General features: G+C 34.7%; 1 protein-coding gene across 1 annotated transcript; it reads right to left on the bottom strand.

The window, feature by feature from the left end:
- Positions 1–116: 116 nt before the first annotated feature.
- On the bottom strand, positions 117–19,746 carry ehd4 (EH-domain containing 4). Its single transcript, XM_056476483.1, has 6 exons — positions 19,335–19,746; positions 16,514–16,690; positions 12,259–12,356; positions 8,795–9,207; positions 4,740–4,904; positions 117–3,344 (listed from the first exon to the last, which is right to left on the bottom strand). The coding sequence occupies exons 1-6, from the start codon at positions 19,562–19,564 to the stop codon at positions 2,787–2,789; spliced, it is 1,641 nt and encodes a 546-aa protein (XP_056332458.1). The 5' UTR covers positions 19,565–19,746; the 3' UTR covers positions 117–2,786.
- Positions 19,747–20,851: the final 1,105 nt, after the last annotated feature.

Below are 20,851 nucleotides of genomic sequence, written 5' to 3'. Positions count from 1 at the left end.
TCACATTCTAAGCCACTGAAGGATTAAAAAGAAAAGAGTGAAATTATGCTTCTTTAAAATGTACATAGTGACGTTTCTTTTGTGTACGAATTTAAAATAAATGTATAGGGAAACAATTCTGATTTAAAATGGAAACATTTATTTCATTTCCTCATTTCCTTTAAAGGACTGTATAAAATTCTCATATTTTTTTACAATGATTTATACATTAACAGACAGCTGCAGGTGATGTATACGTCAAAGGCTCAATAAAGTTTAGGAAGCACCATCAAACACCTATATAAATGCACTTAAGTGTCCTGAAAGCTTCAACAGAATGGCTGCAATCACTTTAAACAGTAATCTTAATTTCACCCGCACATAAAAACACCAATGATCTTCACGAGCTATTAGAGTTGACCTTGTGTCAAAGAGTTACACATGTAATTTACATCAGAGATGACAACAACAATCTGCATATGTTAGTTAAAATGCACATAGGCTTATAACTGACACAGTGTTTAACGTTCATCAATATTAATGTATTTACAGCATAATAGAGTTCATAATGAAAACTGATTTCATTATGTAATAGAATTGTTTTAGCACAGAAATATAAACACTGTATTTATTTTCATGTTTGTGTGTGTGTGTGTGTGTGTAAAGAGAGATTTATAGAGAGAGAGAGAGAAGTATCTAAAATATTTTATAATAACATAACATTTTTTATATATGAAAATAAGATTTTTTTTATGAAAATGCAAAAAATATAGTGGGCAGACAGTGTGCCAGTTTCTCAAAAGAAATCCCAGTGAATTTAGAAATGTGTGTCTCTTCTGAATACTAAATATTTTTGCAAGATTATTATTTATTTCTATATAGATGGATGTTTCTTTAAATGCTTGCTGTTATAGAAAAAAAAATCTTTACAATCCAGTCAGCGTCACACAAAAATATTAGACAAACAACAAACAACTTTGGCAAAACTCAGTGTTGTTCAGTAAACTGCTGTTAATAATGTGTCAATCATGTTATTCAACCCCAAACAGAGCACAAAACGTGTGAAAAAAAGCCAGTGTGTAAAATGTGTATTTGCTCATGTTTTATCAGGTAAAATATTAATAAACAAATTTCAATTTGCACAATGAAACACTGAATACTTGAATTCCCCTGCATTAAAAAAATGCCCACACAGGTTCTGTTTCCAGCTGCTGCTAAGATGCAGTTTAAGTCAATCACAAGACAACATTAAATACAAGCGTAACAGACTGAAGACTGAACTTTTGTAGCGTAAATCGAATATGTTCAAATGACTGCTACAGCAAGTGCAAACAGGAATCTCTCTCATCTACTTGCGATCTGATTGACCTAAATCAGCGGTGTCCAAACTCAGTCCTGAAGGGCCAGCGTCCTGCGTAGTTTAGATCCAACTTCCTTCAACACACCTCCCAGAATGAGTCTAATATTCCTAGAAAGAGATCGATTAGCTGGTTCAGGTGTGTTTAACTGAGGTAGGAACTAAAATAAGCAGGACAGCGGCCCTCCAGGGCAGAGTTTGGACACCCCTGGCGAATGCCTTGGATACAGGTCATGTTCTGTAATAACTGCGTCAGGTCTCAGGCCTTTCTTTTTTTATTAAATAACTGTGGTTTTCCAAATGGACCCAATCATACCTGATGCCTTTAACAGAGTGTCTGTTTACAATAAACATTTCAATATATTGAGTAGAGCTGGGCACTGATTAACATTGTTTTTATCAGGAATAATCCAACACTATCTCAGCGATTTAGTGGCTAGTATAGGAATTCGATCACATTCATACAAATTAGTACAATTTGCTTATCCCCAATGACAGTTGGGTTTGGGGACGGGGTTTGGTGTCATACCTCCTTTTTAAAAATCACACGATTGAATTTGTACGAATTAACCACTAAACTGGCAAAACGTAAAATAGATGTCCAAACTTGGTCCTGGAGGGCCGGTGTCCTGCTGAGTTTAGCTCCAACTTGCTTCAAGACACCTGCCAGAAAGTTTCTAGTATATCTAGTACGAGCTTGATTAGCTGGTTCAGGTGTGTTTGATCAGGGTTGGAGCTAAACTCTCCAGTACACCGGCCCTTCAGGAGCGAGTTTGGACACCCTTGACCATCTTATTAGCAGGTGTAAACAGGGCCAAAAAAGTCTATTTCACACTGTGTCAGAATGAGTGAGATGAATAGATACGTCTGTCAGTGTCTCTGTCATAGTGTGAGTGTTTGTTTTGTTTTTTGGCTGCTGTTAAGTACTGCACGATTGTTATTTAATATGAAATGCAGCATAAGTTGAAGGCACTGCATAAAAATATTTACTGTCACTGCCATCTAGATTCACAATCTGCTAGCATACGATGGAGTAATATTCATTTAGGAGTAACTATATAAATATATACATCTATAAGCTGTAGATTAGCCAATAAACATTCGATTTAAACGTGTCTTTCAAAAATATGTCACTCGTATGTGGTTACACACGGTGTTCATTTTCTATTTAGACCTATTTTATCAGTCAACAGCATTGCCAAATACAAAAGGTGGTTATAACCAATGTCATCCCTTTATCAGATGAAGAACCATATATGATAACTTCATTGGCATCGATTACAATAACGTTTTTCTGTAAGTCATAAAAGTTCAAAAGTCTTGTAATAACCCCGAGTTACTCTCCATGTTTTTTTTTCAGTGAGGGTCCTATGAAGGGTTAAATGAAGTATTTAAGACTTGAGTATTGAAAGCTAGGAGCTTTCTGATGAATATAGTAACGTGAAGGTGATCAGTCCTCTTGGTGGTTGTATAGGATGTCCGCAGTGGGATTTTTCCTGTGTGATGGAGGCACTAGGTGATTGGGGAGCTCTATTGGGAGCTCAAATCCCTCCAGTTTGATCTTAATAAGATGCTGAGCCAGAGCAAACTCCTCATCGTCCAGCATCCCGTCCTTATCGCAGTCCGCCAGCTTCCAGATCTTTCCCAGAACAGTGTTGGGCAGGCGGGAATTCATCATCTCCTTCTTGGCATTGATGCCAGTTACCCTCCCGTTGACGGGCATCAGTGTGTAGAAGATTTCGTCGTATCGATGTTTGTCACGACTGACGATCCAGTCCTCAGTATCGGCTCCTGCACTGACCCCTTCACCGTAGCCATGGCCAAAAGGCCCGTCGGATGAGTCCTCAAACGCTCCGCCCTTCACCATCTGAGGCGGCTGTTTGCTTTCTTCCTCTCGGATCATATTCATCAGGTACGAGATCTTGGTGGACAGCATTCTGTCTACAGATTCGATCAGCTTCACCTTCATTGAAGGAAACTTGCTGAAGTCGTAGTGTTGCAGTTGCTCCTGCATTAGTAGGTGACAGAAGGAGACATTTTCATGTCAGATCAATGATCGCTGAAACACACTGGCTATTCTGTTTTCATTTTTATTATGTTTAATAATGCATGTTTGGAGATCATGGCTGAGGAATTGATTTATAAAGTACAGCCAAAAGATGAGTCATCCAAGTTCTGAAGTGCTTATTTCAGTGATATGATGTCTAATTCTGGAGCGAATCAATGTGGCTTGCTGAGGCTACAGTCTATTTAAAGCATGGCCTTTATCTGTCAAGTGCTGCCTGGAAGTGTTCTGGTCTGAATGTTTATTGTGAGTCGATAAATGGTAATGTTATTCGAGTTAAAGAGGCTATATATATATATATATATATATATATATATATATATATATATATATATATATATATATATATATATATATATATATATATATATATATATATATATATATATGTATGTATGTATGTATGTATGTATGTATGTATGTATGTATGTATGTATGTATGTATGTATGCATGTATGTATACAGCACATACTTACATAATCAGATTGCACTTGATTTTACTTTAAGTGTATATAACGTGCACAGATGGTGTACTTACCTAAGAAAGTAGTGGCATATATTTTATATAGGAAAATAAGTGTGTTAAGCTTAGGTTTAAGAATTTTACATAGTTATTCTCCACTTTATGTAATGAATATGATAATACATAGTATGTACATATAATGTACTGAAACAGGACTGTAACATAAAGTGCTACCCATACTCATCTAAATCAGAAGCATAGATAACATCTGGAAGTTTGTTCTAATTAAATCACTGCAAAGGTTTTTCAAATTTTTATTTATTTCCAATAAACGAATGAAAAAAAGAACTATATCTGTCACTAAATCACGTTCAGTCTCTTGTATATTATGAGAGCAAGTACTGGCTGCAGTTCATTCAATGGCCACCGGGGTTTCAGAATCCTATATAAAGGCCCTGCTGTCTCTTCTCATCAAATAAAACACTGCATCCTTGGGATGTTAATTAATTGCAAAAGACCAGATGGAAAATGTTGATCTCAGAAACCTGCAAAACCATATTACAGTGCTTGATTGCCATCTTGTTTTCCATTATTAGTCAGTTTTAACTGAAGATACTTTACAGTTTAACGTGGTTCTGAAGTCTATACTCAGAATCATGCTGGGCAAACATCCTCAGGCAGAATCAGATGAAAGTTAAAGCTGGAAACTCGGGGACTTCAAAACATACATTCCTCAAATCTACAAACCTGGAGTGTTGGAAATTTGATTCATGCAGGAACAACTATATAAACCGTGTCTCTCTCCATAAAACACGCAGAAGCCATAACATGACATCTAATATTGATGTGTTCTGTAGACACAAGCTAAGTCTTACCTGCATTTTAATGACATTAGGGAAGTCTCCAGGTGAGATGTGGTGTTCCCTCTGCAGTATCTGGTAGATCTCAGGCAGATGGGCAATCAGTTCTTCCTTTTTCTTCTCTTTCCCGAAAAGGGAAGGCATTTCCTTCTTCAGGTAGCTGATGATGTAGGCATGCACCTATGCCACACACAGCAGATTACAGTCGGTATATTCATGAGGGTGAGGTTAATGTGTACTGTAAATAAAGCCCATGTTTCGTAACATGTTGACATGTACATACCCACATAGTGCTATGGATAAAAACCACAGTAAGAGACTATTCTGCGGGTTTATTAGATTTGGGTTTGAATAAAATGCTAATATCTGTTTTATTCTCAAATGTCCTTATAATTTCAGACTTTCTGTTTTTAGAGTAAAAATCATTAAAGGGCACTTTTGTTTAGAAAATAACAAATGATCAGAATAATAAGGTATTATTTGTTGATTTTGTAACACTTCTGGAGCTACAATATTAATATTGTGTTGTCTAAAAATGAATTAAGCAAAAAAATACGTTTTTCTAAATGACATTTTGGGAAATTTTAATAACTCTTTCTCAGAAAGTTATTAGAAATTACACATTTAGAGAAACTGAAACAAGCAACTGGAAATTAAATTCTAATAGCAAACAAAAATATTAATTTATTATTATATATCATATAAGTAAAGAAATTATTATTAATTATTTAAAAATAATTATTTTATTAAAAAATATGTTTTTCCATAAACTGTGTGTATACGGTTTATTTATTTCCATATATTGTAATTTTAGACCTCAAATTATTTGCACAATGATTATATGTATATAGCAGGTTTATGGACCATCTTATGGTTTGACACACTATAGACCAGGGCTTCCCAAACCTTTCAGCCCGCAACCCCCAAAATAACAATGCCAGTGACTTGCGACGCACTATATTCTCTGAGGTGGTTATAGATATATAATCCTTGCAAACAACAGCGCACACACACCAATAGGTCTATTCATCGTTTAATTTTGGAGAAAGCCACTCGGAGACCATGTTCAGTTGTGGCTTTTATTTATTTTTCCATGTACGCGAGTGCCATAAAGATGTCAAAGTTTAACCTGGTGCTACAAATCAATGTGTTGCATCTGACGCTATTGCTGTGTCTTTAATTTAATGTAAATCACACCAGGGCTCGCAAAAAGAAGCGAAAGGCATTTTTTAATGTTTATTATTAACATGTTAACAAGGTTACTATTAACTACTCTTATGTTCTACAGTAGGTTATGGATAAAATGTAGTCATATTAATAGTTTAATCTAATTAATTAGATTTTTGGATATCGCCAAGCAACCCCCCGCATTTTCCTGGGACCCCCACTTTGGGAACAACTGCTATAGACCATTTTTCTTGCATGACATCCATCTCCTGTTAGTTACATAATTGAACACCATCAGCTGAAAAATGCCTTGCCAGAGGAACATTCAAAAGTGTCTGTATTTACACAAGCGTTTTCCTCAATAAAGAGGAAGCGCACCACAAGAGATCCAAATTAAGCCTAGACTTTTTTCCCTTTTAAGCCATGTTTATTCCTCTTAAGGATGATTGGCGGCTGGAGGAGCACAGGAAAGGCGTAAACATGACGAGTGGCAAGACTAAGTGGGGTGGAGAGGTTAGGAAAAATAAGGGCCGTGCTCTGCTCAAGCACATTACACACATTCCTTTGTACCACGGAAAGGGACTTTTCTGGGCTTTTCCAGGAGATGGAGAGAGCCTTTAACTGCCTCACATGGCTTAAGCGTTACAGGAAGGCATGCACAGGGCTACAGGATTCCTGTTTGCTGGACGTGTTTGGAAAATATTGCGGAAGAGATAAGACGCACTTTCTGTCATGGTTCCATGAGTGAATTGTTTATAGCGTCCAGATTTAAGAGCAAGACGCAACCAGGTTGTGTTGGACGAGGCTCATGTGGCACAATGTGTACGTTCGAATAGTGCAGTCAGCCAAAAACAATAGCGGATGAACTAAGGTCAAACACAAGACTAAATAACAGACAATGAGCAGCAGTGCTGGAAAGTTTCTAGCAGCAAGCTTTTTTACATAATTATTTATTATGTTTACTTTATTATAATAATATATTCATAATAATATATATAAACATAAGCGATTAAACGTATCACAAAGTTCTTATCAAATTATGTTTGTTTTTTGAGTCATGGATGGGATTGTTTTTTGGATAAGAAAAAGAAGAGTGTTAAAATGTTAAATTAAAAAAGTATTCAGTTATTAATTATAGTTTGCATATTGATAACCAAAAAGTTATTTGTTATTGGTTAATTTGCTATTAATGGAACAGTCGAATAGAACGTGAAAATGACATCTACATCTGCCAACATTTTGTTTTACTCTGTTAGTTTAACTAAATGGTGTATTGTCCCTGGCAAGATAATCAAAGATTTCAGATGTTCACAGATCAGTTTCGACAGTTCCATTGTGGTGGATGGCTTTTGTCCATATTTAATGTTGAAGGAGCAAAAATATCTTTGATTAAGTATTATTCTTGCTTGGGAAGGCGAGAAGACATATTGTATTATGTCTGACAAATTATACTTAAAATCTTAAATTCGTCTTCCTTTTTTACCAAGTTGGCATGATGACTTGCCTAATAAACTTAAAGCCAGCAAATATTACAATTATTTTGGTGTCCAGTTTGGGATAACTTAAAAAACAATTAATATTTTGCAAATAGAGAAATTACATGAACATTAAAAATCTGTTGAACTAACAAAGCAAACCATGATCATATATTTTGGGAGTGTATGTATATTCAAGAATATTGGAAAGAAATACAGGATGCTCGTGAACATAGATTTAAAATGAGATGTACCTTTAGAAAGTAAGTCGTTGAATTTTGGCTGTGCAAATCCAGATACAGTAGTGGCAAACAATAAACACCTAATGCGTGCTGTCATGGGTGCCAGTAAAAAAAGCAATCACACGCAAACGGCTACAGCAAGAGAGACCAACCTTAAATAATTGGATAGATGCAACTATTGAGATCTATACAATGGGAAAAATCCCTTCTGTAGTTAATTTAAAGAAGGATATATTCTTGGAAAAATGGAGGAAATGTATATATATATATATATATATATATATATATATATAATATATATATATATATATATATATATATTTTTTTTTTTTTTTTTTTTTTTTTTTTTAGTTAGAAGACCTGATTGTGTTGCTATAAACAAATAGAGGATGCTCAACTGATAGGTAAATATAAACTAATGTGTTTATGCGTATATGGTTATATTATTAATTATTATTAATATATATTCATATTGCATTGTGTGTTATCCCCATGTGTGTAATGAAGATGGTCATTTGAGATTATTTTGGAAGGAATTATATTATGACATGCGTTCTCACCCTGAATGTAAATAGTGCTTTAAATTTTATTATTTTCTTTTTTATGCTATTTTTCCTTTTTATAATTTAACAAAATTTGAGTACTATGTATATTTAGTACACCTGATAATAACGTACATCAGTTGTATATCACTTAAGGTCACATATTGAGATTCAAATGCACCGTGACATGTTGTATGATTGTACTCCATTGAGTGTTTAATTCAATTCACCTTTAATTGTACAGCGCTTTTACAATGTAGATTGTGTCAAAGCAGCTTCACATAAAAGATTATAGTAAATTGAAATAATGTAGTTCAGTTTTTAAAGTTTAAGTTTTACAATAAACATAAAACTAAAAAAAAAAAAATCTGTGGAACTAGTTATTATAGACATTCTTATAAATACTACTTTATTTACAAATGTAATAACTAAACACTTTAACTATAAACAGTATTTTACATTGTAAACTATATAAATACTGTCATTTAACATAAAATATATCATATAATTTAAGTTAATTATAATAATATAAACAATAATATAAATGGTGTTCCCCAAATCTAAAAGTGCTAAATATATTTCCGTGTGTGCTTCAAAGCTGTGACAACTACAACATTAAAGCACCTCCTGTTTGAATCACCAACCTTAGCAAGACGAGCTCTTTTGATCAGGTCATTCAGCTTGCGCAGGGCAGCATTACGGGGCAGACTCTGGATATCCCTGAAGAGATCTTGTGTTTCGGCTTCGAACAGGCGCCGGTTCTCTGCATTTTGGAGAGGTTTGGCCCAGAAAGAGCCTAGATAAACCCTCACCACCTCTGGCGTATTGATCACTTTCCCTAGTGACCACATCAGGGCTCCATAAACCCGCATCAACTGCTGAGTGTCCACCTGGTCAGCCTTGTTTAGCACCACACGGATTTTGTCATCCTGACCACGGAAAGCTCGGATGGCTTCAGAAAACTCATCGGATATGTCTAGCTTATGGGCATCGAAGAGGAGAATGATGCGGTCCACTCGCTCTCCAAACCAGCGCAGAACCTCAGAGAAATCATAGCCTGTGGTGTGGAAATAGAAGAATATGGAGTTAAAATCAGTAGAATAGGATTAGGATGAAATATATACTATTATACAGTGTTAGAGAAAAGTGTTTAGATGTACAGCATTCAAAGAGTAAAACAATAATGATAAACAACAGTATCATTTCAATAGGGTTCCAAAATGTGATCTAAAATATTTATTTGAGATATTTTTCATGTATTCTAATACTTTAACAGTATTTTCACATGTTCATAGTTCTTTGATGTTCTTGTAGCCAAACTTTATGGTGGCTTGAGAAAGCCACGTCTGAAAGTTTGAAATTGTTTAAAATTTGAAATAATTGAAGTATCTTTTAAGAAGTTTGAAACAGTTGGCATGGATAGATAACTACATATCTCCGTTAACATTGTCCTAGTATGAATTAGCATGCTGCTAGCATGTTTCTAGTATAGATTGGTATGTTGTCAGTATGCCCAATGTAAAGTCAATAGCAGATTTTTTAGGGAGTGGCTAGTAAGTTAAAAGATCATCAGTGATTGGCAGATTGGTAGTCTGAGTTAAATGGGCTCAACTTTAAGTCTGTATGACAGTCTGGCACAAAGTTATGAGGTCACAAAGGTTGGTCCAATGTTAAGTTAATGGGACTTTTCTGAATTTTCCAGGACAGATTTTGGAAAACCGTAAGTCAGATCAGTTGGAAAAGATATACCAACTTAATTCAGTATAGTTTGGAAATTTGGAGTATGAACGGTCTAGGAGGAGATGCGTTCTTAAAATAGTCAAAGAAGAAGAAGGAAATGGAAGAAGAACAATAAGTTTATGTAGTATAACAGTATGTCTGCTTTCTCAAGACACCATAATAAATAAAAAGTGATAAAAAGTGATAATATATATATATATATATATATATATATATATATATATATATATATATATATATATATATATATGTATGTATATATGTATATATATATATATATATACATATACATATATATATACATATACATATATACATACATATACATATATACATATACATATATACATATATATATACATACATATATATATATACATACATATATATATATACATACATATATATATATACATACATATATATATATATACATACATACATACATACATATATATATATATATATATATATATATATATATATATATATATATATATATATATATATATATATATATATATATATATATATATATATATATATATATATATATATATATATATATATATATATATATATATATATATATATATATATATATATACACAGTACACAAATTTGTTTAAAATTGGTATCTGACAACTGGAAAATATGAGGCTAAACTGTCCTTCATGCATAAATAATGTTTACACCTTTGTTTCAAGAGAGAAGGCAGCCACCATCAGGTTTCTAGCTGTATCAGTGCAGATCAATGACCATGCAGAAACAGGGATGCAATATTAGTCCTCATTCACACTAAAAACCCATCTAATGTGCTGGTAAATTCTGATTTTAAAGCAATGAGATCAAGCTTAACCAACCACCAAACAGTCCAGAGGAAATTACGTGGCTCCAACGACAATGGCATGGATTACACATGGCTATAAAAATTTTACAAAAAGCTCTGCCAAGATTTTACAAAGGAGGAGCTCAGTGCCTAAACTGTGGGAACCATCAATGCTGTTCCATGTAAGGCAATCTAGAAGAGAGGATTAAAAGACTTTTCCTCCATCAAAATTATTTTAGTTGTTAAAAAAAAAAAAAAAAAAAAAAGTAAATGATTGCATCCCATAATAGTTACCATTCCTTTTCACACATTTACCTTTTTATTTTTGAAAAATACAGCAAATAACAGATTATATTCTAAACAATATGCTAAATTAATGCCTTAATTCATCAACTTCTTTTAATAATTATTTAATCACTTCTACTGTATATCAGACAGCCTAATTACAAATGTAGAAAAATTATAATTTGAATCAAAATACAAAGCAAGCACCACAAAATAGTTTGTATGTATCAATTTTGATATTTAAAAATCAAATACTGATGCGTGAATCCAGTGGTGCAGGGTAGAGATATGTCAGAGCTGCTAACGTAAGAAGAATGCAACCTCAGCTGAGAAGAACTAAAGCAGGAACAGATGTGGAACGCCCATGTGTCTTATCCCTCACCACCAAAGCTGTGTCCATAAACTATTCTCCCGCTCTGCCACCAGGCCTAATCTACAGTCTGCAGACCCTCTGTTTATTTAGATCTGCCGCTGTGCATCTTCAAAGATAACAACTGCACAGCACAAACAACTTGGTCATGTCTCAAAACTGCTCAGCTTTTTCATACTTAACCCAAATATGAAACCCAACAACTCCTATTTTGTTAATTGATGATCTTGTAACACTAGCTACATGCTGAGGTACCAGAGTGCTGATATAAAGCCCACAGTGCATTTGGCGAGCTCAACTCAAATGTGAAAAAAAAAAAGTGAGAAATGCTGACTTAAGAAGTCATCAGGGTTTCCAGCGTGTCTGCTGGTGTCATGTCATGTAATGGGAGACAGGGACGGAAACGAGAGAGGAAATTTACGATGAAACAGGCCAGATCTGGTGACTGAAATGAAAACTAATGACTAGGGCATTATGATTGTCTACACTGGAAACATGAGCACCAGTTCTCCAGGGAGCGGACCAGCCTAAATCTATTTTCAATGGGAAGTGGACACAGAGACTGCAGCATGGAGGATTTCGCCAAGGCTAAATAGTGGAGTCCATGCTGTGTTGGTCAAGTGGCATAATCTCTGTGAATAGTTTTATCTAAACAATCGGCTATTCTCTAATAAACATCTTTGAGGCAGAAATTGAGATGACCCTCAGAGAAGAATGGGGTATTAATTCATTTTGATGTCTTATTGCATGTGCATGGTCATGTGAATGAGTCTGTGCGTAACTCCCTGGCTTTGTTTGTCACAATACAAAATTGACTGGCTCTTTAGATGATATAAAGAGCACAATGGTCATACTCTCGTATAGTAAACGCTTTAGCTACTGACCTCTGCTTATGCGCTGCTTTTCGCCAGATAAGATCCCGGGTGTGTCGATGATGCTGATGCTCTGCAGAACCTGGTTGGGCATTTGTGAACAGATGAACCTAGCAGGACAGATGGACAGTTCATCACCTCATGTTAACGACGGAAACGCTGGTAGTATCACTCCATTTGTCTGCTGATTCATTTAATCTGAGACATTGGAAGATAAAACTGCATTTCTTTGACAAGATTAGAAGTCTACAATTAAGTTTTAAATGGGATACTGCAGCAGTGACAATGAAGATTAAAAAATATCCAAATGAAAAAGTCAAGGTCAAGACTAAAATGCAGTTTTTTGTAGATTATAGAGGACGGAGTTTTCTGTGAAGGAGAACATTTTTCAACACAGATTTATTTAGTGTTCAGGTAGTCTTTTTTTGTTAATGTGACTGCACAGACCAAGACAAATGTTTATAAACAAACAGATAATCTTTGAATCCATTCATGGATTCAGTCCAATGAAAATATATGAATATAATATAATATAATATAATATAATATAATATAATATAATATAATATAATATAATATAACATATGCAGGAATTTAACATAACTCACATTTTAGTGCCAATATGTGATCAGATTAGAATACTTAAAACATGTGACCTTCCCTGACTTCTTAAAGAACCTGTTGAACCTGTAATGTGAAGTCATTTTTCCCAGTAAAATCTAAAATGCCACATTTACAGTACATCATGTACTGTACATCATACGTCAACTTCAGTTCCAGGAGGGCCTGCAAAGTTTAGTTTTAACTCTGCTTCAACACACATACCTGTAGTTATCAAACACGCATGAAGGACTTAATTACAGGGTTCATACACAATTCTTACTATTAAAATTCCATGACTTTTGCGTGATTTTTTCAAGACTTTCATGTAAAATTTCATGACCTAATGCAATGTCTACATATGCGTGGTAAAAGAAAAACAATGCACTTTATTCCAGAATATCGTAAAACACGCAACAATCTATTTAGTTTCAATGTATATTTATATCCATGTAAAATAGATTTAGATAATGCTTACACCGCACTAATAATGTGAGAGTATATGATTGGCTAAGGACAGAAAAGAAGTAAATAACATATATTCAAGTATACAGATATCTGTTTTCCATGACTTTTTCAAAACTTTGTGGGTTTTTCTGTTTTTCCAAAACTTTTCCAGGCCTGGAAAATGCCGTCAAAATTCCATGACTTTTCCAGGTTTTCCATGACCGTATGAACCCTGTAATTAGTTTGATCAGGTGTGATTAATTAGGGTTGGAACTAAACGGTGAAGAAGCATTTGTTCAATTTATAGTCTTAAAAAAATTCAGATCAATTTTGTCTATAAGTCCAAGTAAACAATATACCTCATCTGTCGACATGATGCCAGTGAACTGCAGAGCTGGTACAGACAAGTTTTTGCAGAATATATGTGGAGTGTAAAGTGGCATTTTACAATAAGAATTATATTAGCCTTAAAGTAACCTTAACGTGTATTCCATCTGTTATAAAATAACAAACAAATTATAATTGTGAAATATAATCTCATATCCATTTTACTATGATAAGATGCTTTTTTAACTGTTGTTTCCTCGCTGTTTAGAGGATATTTAGTTATTAAAAGGAAAGAGTGCAGCACTTCTTTACACATTCATGTAAATGTCACTCAGCAGTGTCGATGCCATTGGGATGTTTATTGTCAGTATATTCCTCAATAGTATTTCTAATTTCTTCTAATCAAAGAAAGGAAAATAATTTTACTGCAACAATATCTGAGCACAGAATTACGTTACATGTACAAGAATAAAATGTTGCTGGATGCAGATCACTTAATGGTGTTGTTAATAACCGTGATAAACTACTCCACAACCTCAGTGCAATAACTTTAAGAATGTATTCAGTTCAAGCTCATTTGTATTAATAATATTTTGTATAAATTAATATTCCAAAGCAGCTTTACATAAGTTGCACGTTATTACTAGGAATGCTCTGATCTATTAGCTGGAGATTGATATCGGCCTATAATTACATTTTATGACTCGATCAGTACTCGCTAATCTCGCCGATCTCATGAACTGAACGCAGGTGTTTTGAATTAGATAAAATACTCCAGAAATCATGGAGATGAGAGTAAATTAGCAAGAGAATTCTGTGCTTTTATCTATTATTTTCTGTAAAGCTGCTTCTGACCATGCCATGTCCACACTAAACAGTTATAAACAGACACGTTTAAGGGGTTTTATAGAATATCCTTCATTTTTTTCTTAGGTGGGGAGAAGTCTCCACTTAAGTGTCATACCTAAAGTGCTTTATGCATTACAATGCTTGAAGCATCAGAATCGGTACTCGGTATTGGCTGATCACCATGACAAGGAATCGGTACTCTGTCTCGGCTGCAAAAATCCTGATCGGAGCATCTCTAGTCATTGCATCAGATTACAGTGCAAATGAAAATTAATTTTTTGTCTCAGACATTCAATTGACTCCTATTTAAAAAGGCTAAAACTATTATTTAATATTACATCTACAAATCTTTAGTGTGAGGGAATATTAGTGTCATGTTTTGGATTTCAACAGTCTCAAGAGAGTTTGAGGATCTTACTTTTTTTTTTTTAAATAAAATCTCATAGGAAATTGCAACATCTCCGTACAAACATCACCTGTCAGCTGCAAAGCTGAATGACAAACCGAGAAATAGAGGAAGTGGCATTTCACCAAGTTTCATTTTCAAGAAAATTTCATATGTGCTTTATTCAAAAAGCCAGTACTTACAAAAAAAAAAAAAAAAAGGACAAACTGTGAAAAAGAAACTGCTGTACCCAAACATGCCATCACATGACGCACAACGAGGTCCATAGGAAACAGAGGGCATTGTTTTGAGGTTCCTCTGGACAAGAGGAGATGTTCTCTGTAAAGTGTGCCTTTGACCTCTGTAGTGGTCACTGTCAAAGAAGTACTTACACATTTCCCCTCCCCATAAATATCCAGCAAACAGGAAAAAAGCCCTTTGTCTAACTGTCTAGATACTAAAAATAAACAGTAAAACTCATGCAGCACCTACAGTAATCTAAAAGAAGAAATGACCGAGACCCTTTACACAATTTCGGAGTAAATATTTTTGGAAAATATTTGCCTGGAATAGAAATAAAAGAAAGAAATGAATGAGCTGTGTCAAAAAACCCATTAAGTTAATGGGATGGAGATGACATAAGTGCAAAACTACAAAGCGTTGTGACATAATTGAATTAGTCTTTTTATAGTTATACTGTAAACCTCCAACTGTGTCATTCCAGACAGATTTCCTTCTTATCCTATGCCACCGTCAGAGCAAGATAATGGAAAAGCCTTGTTTTGGCAACCGCCCGGGCAAGAGGGACATCCGTTACAGTCTGCTGTGAGTAAGAAAATGTGCCCACATCCTAGATTTCCCTGCAACATGACATGATGTCTAACAAACATTCTCCTGGCTCAACCTTGACAGAACATCTGGCTAACACTAGAATATGGTGTTATCAAATGATTTCATTCCTAGAGGTGTTATAGACTACTGAAAACCAAGAAATTAGTTAAAATGTTTACATGGAATTCTTATTATTGGACAAAACTAAATAATCAGACTGTCACAATCATGTGACTCTTACGACATTAAATAAACTATTTCAACTTAATATTACTTAAACAATCTCTTTATGAATCTTTCAAAGCATCAAAATGAACATGTTATGGACTTTTAATAGAGGAACAGAAGTCTTGTTTTAGTTTTATGGGTGTTTGTATTGGTGTGAACTTGCTCCTTAATCTACAAAAATGCATTTCATCTGAACAAGCAAAGAGCCTACATGTAACGATTAGCTTCAGACACTTGACTACTATAGTTGTAAACTCACTGACTCTATTTTCTTGGGCTTATTTCCGGTTTTATCAGGGGTCGCCATGGTGGAATGACCCATCAATTACTCTGGCATAAGTTTTATAGTCAGAAACTTTAAAACTTAAATCTAATATGCAATCATTGTTTTTTTTTTTCTATTGACTATGATTTGATGTTGTATTGTATTTTTTGTAATTTGATATTGTTAATTTTGTAACAACATCCTGCCCTAGGACTACAGATGCAAATTAGCTTAATAGCATACTCTGGCACAGCATGGCATGGAAATGAACAAATGTATAAATAAATGAAATATAAAAAATAAAATAACTCTGGGATGGGTCTCTTGCCATTTACCTGTTTAAAAATGAATTCCCGAATGCATTGAGTTTGCGGAAAGGTTTCTTGGGGTCCACAACCAAGGCATTTCCAGGAACCACCCCCTCATTATCGTTGTACATCACAGCTATGAATCCATCTGTTGTTGGTTCTGGGCCAATTCTCATCCCTGGAAAATCCTGCTCCAGAAGATACCTGCAGGATGGAGAGGTTAAGTATTAGCACTCCACTACTTAGTGAACAGGAGCGGAATGATCACGTGAAAGCACATGACAACCAAAAAATGCCTCTGTTGCTTAAGAATAAAAGAATGGAGTAAATGCTTCCTACTTGCCTTTAGGATGAAAAACAATGTAGTTTGGAAATACTGAACCTAAACAGTGGCACCTAAAGCTTAGTCAATTGTGAAAACAGACCTATTCATCAGTCTCACTCTTCTTTAAACTTCCTACAAATGCCACAATTCCTACCACATCCTGCCAAAGGATGAGAAAGTGTCAAAGGTTTCCAGGCAAAGAAACACACATGGCTTGTTGTTAAAACCTAACATAAACATGAGGGAACTATAAATCTGATTACAGTCATGGTTAAATATGGCTCAATTTTTCTTAGTACACATGTGCAGTGCAGACGGTCCTGCATTTTGGGGGGCAGCATGAATGAAATCTATCTTAAAGTGCGAGTAGTGAAAAATACAGTACAAATGTACTGTAAAAATTGCTGACAATTTACTCACCCACAGGCCATCCAAAATGTTGGTGATATTTTTTTAGCAGAAGAAAATTAAAGATGACTTTAGCTAAAAATTATGGTACTTTGTGGTTTAATAACATACAAGTCACTTGCTACCAGTACTTTGAGAGTCTAGAAAACATCTACAGGCAGAAACAAAACAATGACAATAAATCAAGTTCTTACCTAACAGCCAGAGGTGTTCATATTGTTTTGCCTGTATGTTTTTCCTTACTACGCATACCCATTGACTTGGCATGGAACAATAACTGGTTTAGAGGTTTACCGTGGTTTGGAAAAGTCAAGGTTTTGAAACTAAACATTTTCTTTTAAACCCTTTCTAAGGTATATGCAAGTTTTTTTATGTGTGTTTTACAATTTCATTAGGTTTTTTAGGGCAACAGTATCTACCAAGACTGTGCGATTTGGAGAAAATACCAAATTTTGACATATTGCGATTACGATTTGAATTGAAAATAGTCAAGCTTCAGCTCAGTAATCTGTACTGTAGCTTCTTACAGCTAAAAAGCAGTGAGTGTTAGTTAAAAAAGGAACTGAAGAGATATTAACTAACTCCAACATTTATTCAAATTTATTTTTTAATATTCAGAAATGAAACACTCATTTTTCTCTAGAGCAAACAGTAAACAAATAAAATGACATTACCTTTCTGTAAACAATTTGAATTTAAATTAGGGAGATATAGCTTATTATATAGCTTATATACCTATATAGCATATTAGATAAGATGGCTTATTATAAAAACAAAAAATAATAATATTTACAAAAATATAGAACACTCAGCCAACTAACATGGCTGAAACATCTGTGAAATTGTACTTTGCGTTGTTGCTTGCTACAAGATTGAGTGTCACTGGCAATACTTTCTGTTGACTTTTTAGCAAAACACTCATTACTCAGTTGTGCTCACTCAATTGGTTAGTTAGACTATCACACACAGACGGCAGTCACGCATTTGCTATGGGCCAGGGAAAATTAAATAATACAAATATATTTCATTAGCTAATCGCAACGTTTCAAATCGCTATTGCAAATCATTTAAATTGCACAGGCCTAGTATCTACAGCAAAGAACCCTCCAAATTAAAAGCTACTGGTCAGCACATGATTCAGGAATTGTTTGAAAATAAAGTCACTTATACACCAACATACAAGCATGCTATAGAGCTGAACAGTACTTTACTTTATATCCAAAGAAAAGATATCCAAAAATGCCTTTTCAATTTGTAATGAAATTGATGCTTTTGAAACTAGTAAGAGATTTATATAAATTGCTTAGCCTGACATATTTAAAATAAAAAGCTAAAATATTTAAAATGTTTCTTAAAACAAAATATAATGTATTCAATAGGAGATTTTTTTTTAACCAGATATTTTAAAATAACTAATCACAATACTGTGAAACAGTAAAAAAATTATCAAAGGTTATCATGCTGTCAGAATCTTACACCGGCCAATGTCTATTAAGGACTTGCATTTTATGAATTACCAAGGACCACAGTTTCAGCTAATAACTTAAATAAAGAACAAAAAGGTCACCTACAGCCTCTTACATGGCCTGAGGCTGAATAAATGAACAGTAAAAACTTTTTTTCCATTAACAACCCCTTTAAGAAGTCATTATTTCCTTGTATTACCAAGAGCTGAGTTACTAATAAACCAGTTCCAGTTTGAAAGAAGCTCAACATGACACAGATCTATTGGGCTTTCTTATTCATTCATAAACTTTAAATAGCAGGACCTGATGAGCAACATCACAGACATCAAAGCTGGATGATTTTGACCTACAGCAAAAAGTCAATGAGAAGGATAATGATGCTTTTATTAGTTGTTTTCATACACCCCAGCATTCTGAATCTCTTCACAGATGAATGTGAGCTCGCATACGCGCTGTTTTTACACACCCTCAGTCCTCAGCAAGGTTTACAGCAACCACAAAGAGCTGACTGTACTGAAACTCACACGTGTACATGATGCTCTTATGAAATAAAATAACTAATAAGAATGGTTTAACATATTAATAATAATACGGTAAAGCCTTCAAAAGTTGCCTTTCACACACCATCCAGCCAAAGCAACTGTCTTACCTTATAAAAGTGGTCTTCCCAGTGGAGTACTGTCCGACCAGCAGGACCATGGGTTTGCTCTGGAAGTCCGCCTCCTCCAGCGCCGGTGAGTGAAAGTCATGGAAGAGGTAGGTTTCCTCCAGAGGCAGCAGTTTTTTAGTGTAAAGACTCTGAAGTCCTTCGGTCACTGTTTGAAACATGTCGCCCTCCTTGTTCCTTCCACCCTGTTCCTTATTTACCCAAGTGAACATGTTGCCGTTGTTCTTGCAGTCCTCTTTTATACTTGAGGCAACCCTAGTTCCCCTTTTTGTTTTGAAGGAATTGAAAACCGTTCCAATGTTTTTTCCTTTATTTGTCTTGAGTGTTGACACAAGACCGTCCACTGTCCAGCTGTGCGTGTGTCTGACTGCCGCCGCCGTGACCTCACCTGTATCCTTTTATGTGACGCTCTTTCTCATGACGCTCGGGTTGAATATTCATGAGCTGGCAGCGGTAACGCGCGGAGGGTGGAGCTTGTTTGGTTGCTGAGTGTGGCACTGCCTGACTGACTGGCTGGCTGGCTGCTTCTGTCTGTGGAAACGAGCAGGACAGAAAGCTGCTGACATGGACAAACTCAAGACCCACAATTTGAGAAGTGAAAAGCGTTCTTGATTTTAGCGCGCGTTATAATTAGTTAACTTCTTTGACAATGGATATTTGAACCATTTTTGGCAAAGCTGAAAATTTTATTAATTGCCACTCTGTGTGTTATATACAGCCATGAGAGAAAAAGCGAGCCCTTCATTTTTGCAAAGTTTTGAGGTAAAGTTGATTTTATATTCGCACATTCGTTCAGTGACAGCTCCATACAGGGGCGTAGCTGGCCGTTATGGGCCCTATGACAGCATTCTGATGATGTCGCGGACGAAAGTAAACATTAGGGGGGATTTTGGTGTACCTGAACACAAAACATCATTGACATATAAAGGGGAAAATGTGATTGGCTTCGCTGCTTTATTTAGGATACTACTTAAGTGGGAATCGGCAGCCCCACCTAAAGCTTCAAAGTGGATGTGTGATCTGGTTTTATATTTGAAACTGGAGAAAATAAAATATTTAACTAAGGGATTTGTGCAAAAAATGTATGAGACATGGCAACCTATGGTCACATACTTTGAAAAAAGAAAGACTTTCTCCTTTAAGAGATCTATATAAAGAAATTTGTGTAAATGAAATGTGATCACTAATATTGTTTGACTCCAAACGCATGTAAGACCACTCTAAACATGTCAGCTTAATGATTTGTTTTATCAAGTATGTATTAATTTATTTAAATTATTTTTACAATTGATACTAACTGCAAATGTATACAATACTGTAAAGTTTTTTTTCTCACCGTTCTTTTTTTTTATTTAACTTGTTTGTTAATTTATTTCAGCGGCAAGGGTTATTATGGTAAGAAATACAACCTTGACTGTACAAAATGTTTTGTTACAAATAAAATATATGTAAAAAATAAAAAATTAAAAAAGACATCAGGGGGGCCCTAATAGTAACTC

Source organism: Danio aesculapii, chromosome 17, assembly GCF_903798145.1.
Source record: "Danio aesculapii chromosome 17, fDanAes4.1, whole genome shotgun sequence".
Classification (NCBI taxonomy): domain Eukaryota; kingdom Metazoa; phylum Chordata; class Actinopteri; order Cypriniformes; family Danionidae; genus Danio; species Danio aesculapii.
Note: the sequence above shows the minus strand (reverse complement) of the source record. Positions and strands in the feature narration are given on the sequence as shown.